Here is a 5,029-nt window from a genome sequence, read left to right on the forward strand (position 1 = left end):
TTTTTTAAATTTTTTTTTTCAACGTTTTTTATTTATTTTTGGGACAGAGAGAGACAGAGCATGAATGGGGGAGGGGCAGAGAGAGAGGGAGACACAGAATCGGAAACAGGCTCCAGGCTCCGAGCCATCAGCCCAGAGCCTGACGCGGGGCTCGAACTCACGGACCGCGAGATCGTGACCTGGCTGAAGTCGGACGCTTAACCCACTGCGCCACCCAGGCGCCCCTCTGTGGGGGTTTTTGCACACACAACAAACAAAGGAAGAAGAAACTGGAGGAGGGGTCTCTAAGCTAGACACCAGAGTTTGTTTTAGTCCAATCAGCCATCTTTGGTGTACTTTATCCAGTTCTCCAACAACTAGAGAGGGCTCAAAAGTACTATAGGAACTTAGAGAGTAAGTGAAACAAGTCAGAAAAAGAAAGACAAATACCATACGATTTCACTTATTTGTGGAATCTAAAACAGGAAAACAAATGAACAAATAAACAAAAAACTAAACAGACTCTTAAATACAGAGAACAAACTGGTGGTTGTCAGAGGAGAGGTGGGAGGGTGAATAGACAAAATAGATAAAATAGCTTAAGAAGTCCAAACTTCCAGTTTTAAAATAAATATAAGCCACAGAGATGAAAAGTATACCATAGGGGATAGAGTCAATAATATTGTAGTAAGGTTGTATGGTGACATATGATGACCACATTTATCTTAGTGAGTGCTGAATAATGTATAGAATTGTCAAATCACTATATTGTACACCTGAAAATAATATAACATTTTATGTCAATTATACTTCTATATAAAAAACCTAAAAAATAAAAAATAACACGAACAACAAAAAGAAAGGCAAAGAGATGAAAAAAAAAAGAGGACATCAAGTCTGCTATAGTACTTCATCCTTTATCTAATCTTAGCTGTCTGGTCCAAGGCTAGATTATCAATAAAACTGTACACATGCTTATGGCATCAGCAAAACAGTTTTAAAATGTGCTATTTTGATAAAAAAAAATTGAAGTGATCATCATGGGAAAAATCTGAGCCTTGTTGATCTTCCTTAACTCAGATGTGTGAGGCTTAATACTGCTTTTGTTTGAATTACATATGAAGGTACAGGTAGGGAACCACACTTTTTTCAGTAATTATTAGTATTAAAGACTTTGAACTGATTTGAATATAGCTAAGGACCTAGAATTGGAAATGTCTTTGACTTGGCACTCAGTCTTTATTTTTGCTTTATACACTATTAGAATAACTTTCTTGATTTTGTTTCTCAGATTAAATGCAACAAATGAAAGGCAGTGAGAGGTGGAATTTCCTCTGACAACAGATGTGACAACTGACAGCTTGGGAGTGATAAGGGGATGGAAACAAATACAGATTTCAACAAGCATGGCAGTTTGGGACCTTTTATGACAGGTGTTAAGTTACACTACTCACCCCTACAGCATCATAGAATAGCACAGCATCAAAGAAAGTTTACATTTTATTGAGAATACTCAATTTAATCACAGAAAAGATGTTTATACATTATTCTTCGGTGGAAATAACATTTAAAATCATTTATAAGCTGTGCTTTAGATTTTATGAAAAATAAACTTACATGTACTTAAAAACTTAAATCCACATTAGCGTCCATTAGAATAATATTGTGCATTTGGTGAGAAGTAACCAAGGAAGGAACACAGAACACAGAAGGCAAGACATACTTTGGGTTCCATCTTCAATCTGTGATGTACACCGTGCCAGCTGCCATCTTCCCTTTAACTATGTACTTCCTGCTTTGCTTCTTAAGTTCATGTGCTTACCCCCATCTGATGTCAAACCCACTACCAGACCAGCAGTCCTGTTTGTGGCTGGCTTCTTCTCTTGACAGCTCAAGGAAAATTCCCTTGAGGGTCAAGTATTTCCTCTTCCAGAAGACATAACCACTCTCATTGTGTTCCAAGCAGCCCTGCTCTGTGGATTAAAGACCTTACTTCTTTCCTCTCATCATTCATCCCTTTAAGTTACTCTCCAACTTAGTGAGGATTTATGGTCAGAATTTGCTTCTTTTTTAAGCTTTATCTTTAACTATTAATAATGGATGAACTTACCAATTTTTTTCTATATTGTCACTGGGGTGCCACTTTTCAATATCTAGCATCTTTCCTGTGGCTGATGGTAGGATGAAGTTTTCCAGTGACTGGATCTGCCTCTTAGACTTATCTGTGGCAGGAGGTAAAATGTTTTTCATCAGTCTCTGGCTTGGGTCTCAATAATAGGGCTGTTCTTGAAGTGGTGTTTTGTTTTTGTTTCCCCTATAGTTCCAAAGAATAGTGAACACCCACACATGCACACACACACACACACACACACACTCCAAAATATATATTGGGGCTTGGGGTCTCTTTTCCTTTACTCCTAATGTTCCAACAAATACACAAAGACTGGTTATACTTTCTTCAAATAGTCACAATTTTCTTCTGGCCTTTGTTTCCATATAGGAAACAAGTGGATTAAATTATTATTTCTTCCTCTGAAATTTATGCTTCTAAAGCATGAGGAGTTTTAACGAGGAAAGGACTTTAAGGCCAGTGGTATACTACATGAGGAAAGAAGACTAACAGAGAAGGTTCCTTTATTATTGAAGACTCAAAGTTGCTTATTTGACATTTATAATTTATACCATGCCTGTTTCCAAAAAATTTGAGATGGCATACAGTAAAGCAGGCAGGCAGGAGGGAGGGAGGAAGAAAGGGAGAGCAGGGATTCTGTGTGGTAGTGCATGATAGGCAAATTCAACTGCAGTAATTTATTGGCATCTTTGACTTACAAAGATATTGCAGCTTGTGCCCTTAGTATTTGTCCTTGTACTTTAACTTCTAGAAATTGATTACAATGGTCTCCAGGCCGGAAAGGCCACCCCAGAAACAGACTTGATAGATAGCTATAGAGGAACAAGTTTTTGCCTTAGTGCAAAGCTCTCAAATTTGTACTACTGTCTGTGCTTTGTATTCTGTACCTCTTTTTAATATATTATTTTATCTCCTTAGTTATGAAAGTTGTACTTACAAGACTTCACATAGGGTTAAGCTATTACAAACACTAGTCTGTGGGATAATCCTCATGCACATTAGGGAAGGAAAGGACAGTTGGGAAGCATTAGCATTTGTTGGTATGTCATGTTATTCTGTCCCTTGACAATATTATCTCCATGGCTCCTAAAATCAGGGACCAATAATTCTACCAGCACTTGCTACAGAGGATCATCTTTTTAAATGCATCCCTGAGCTCTTGGCTCCGGAAGGCATATATAAAGGGGTCAATGACTGCATTGCACATGATCAACATGCCATTCACCTGGAAGAGGGACATGTAGCAGGCACAGTAAGGGTTATTTGGGCAAAACGTCATTAACAGGATGTGAAGGACAAAGGGGGCCCAACAGAAGATGAATACCCCAAGTAGGATGGTCAGTGTGATGGCCCCTTTCATGTTGGCTCTGGGAAGGGTCAAGATCTTCCTGGCATGGGACCGAGCAAGCAAAAACATGTGCACATAGAGGCACAGGATAAAGACCAACATCAGAGGAAATAGCGATGTGAAGGTGATCACTGTGGGGATGTGATGGGAGAAGATCACCATGGTAATGGCGCTGCCTGTGCAGCTCACCCAGATGACCATCAGGACGACAATGGCACGGCGCATGGTCACAATGCTGTGGTACTGTAGAGCATGGAAGATTGTGAGGTAGCGGTCAACAGCTATCACAGACAGGCTGAAAATGGAGCCAAGGAGGGAGAGGATGAACAGGGAGTCGATGATGTCATCTGCTGTGGTTTCAAAATTACCACGAGGCTTGAGATAACCCATGTTTCTGAACATGATCAGGATATTTTCCAGGATCTTATATAGGCTGCCTAACATATCAGAAATGGCCAAGCTGCAAATGAAAAAGTACATGGGTGACTGGAGATTCTTATTCTTCATCACAGCCAGAAGGACCATCAGATTTTCCAAAACTCCGATGATGGATATTGTGAAAAATATCTCTTCTGGCAAAACCACATGAGGGCAGTCTGAATTATTTCTTGTTGTATCATTGGTGTTTTCATATAGATTGATAATATGCTTCATTTCTCCTGCTAGTGGTTAAGACAGGGGTGTTACTTGGACTAGACAGAAAACTTGACTGATTCTTCAGAATCTTTTCTTCTTTGTAGTACTTGTTGGAGGTACAAGGTAAAACCACCTGACCACCTAAAGAATATACAGCAACATTAGTTGCAAAATACTCTACAAAGTAAAAACTGAGTCACATTTCCTTTCAGGAAGCTCTATTGTTTCAACGAAATACGATGGTGTAGTAATTTAAAAAAAGCAATTTACTGGACCCTCATATTAACTTCTCTATGAAAAAAATCTTTAGTGGAATTTTAAGCCCAGAGATAAAAATAATCATTCTTTGTCATCTGTCCTTTCCATTCCCCACCTTTCTCATGAATCCAACTGTGTGTGAGAAAAATTAAAATAAGAAAATAAGTAAAAAAAATGAAAGCCATGTGTAGAAACAGGAAAGCACATAACTACCCTTCTTTGATTTGGAGGTAGTGGCTGGATTCAATGAACTAATGAGATGTTTAGGTTCTTTCTATTCCACTGTTTGTCTTTCTGGGTCACTGCCTGACCCTACAACTTATGGGGTAATGGCAAGAGTATTGATGTGTCATCCCCAAAACTGACTATGAAATATGTGTTATTACTTCCGTTTCAAAGGTAGAACTCACAGGAGTGGTAGTTCTAGAGACTCCCAATATTTTCAAGGTGTTGGAATTGAATTATGACAGCAGAAGGGTTCAATTTCCCTTAATTAGAAAGGGCTGAGTAGATAGATGATAGTTGAATGATTTTGAGAAGTCTGCTTCTGGTGAGAGCTTGTGGAATTTTTACTGATTTAGTTTTCAGATAGTTGGACACAGGTAGTTTTATGAAATGTATAAAATTTGCCTTCGCTGAGATGATGGTTTTAAAGGTCACAGATTCTTTATACTTTT

The 5,029-nt window shown here is 38.6% G+C and overlaps 1 protein-coding gene across 1 annotated transcript; it reads right to left on the minus strand.

Annotated features, from left to right (window-relative positions):
- Positions 1 to 3,017: 3,017 nt before the first annotated feature.
- On the minus strand, positions 3,018 to 4,637 carry MC2R (melanocortin 2 receptor). Its single transcript, XM_049620511.1, has one exon. It carries the CDS (start codon positions 4,110 to 4,112, stop codon positions 3,219 to 3,221), a length of 894 nt encoding a protein of 297 aa, XP_049476468.1. The 5' UTR covers positions 4,113 to 4,637; the 3' UTR covers positions 3,018 to 3,218.
- Between the last annotated feature and the right edge of the window lie 392 nt (positions 4,638 to 5,029).

Source organism: Panthera uncia, assembly GCF_023721935.1.
Source record: "Panthera uncia isolate 11264 chromosome D3 unlocalized genomic scaffold, Puncia_PCG_1.0 HiC_scaffold_8, whole genome shotgun sequence".
NCBI lineage: Eukaryota > Metazoa > Chordata > Mammalia > Carnivora > Felidae > Panthera > Panthera uncia.

Coding starts and splice junctions, on each gene's coding strand:
- MC2R (XM_049620511.1), bottom strand. CDS start 4,112: ATGAAGCATATTATCAATCTATATGAAAACACCAATGATACAACAAGA.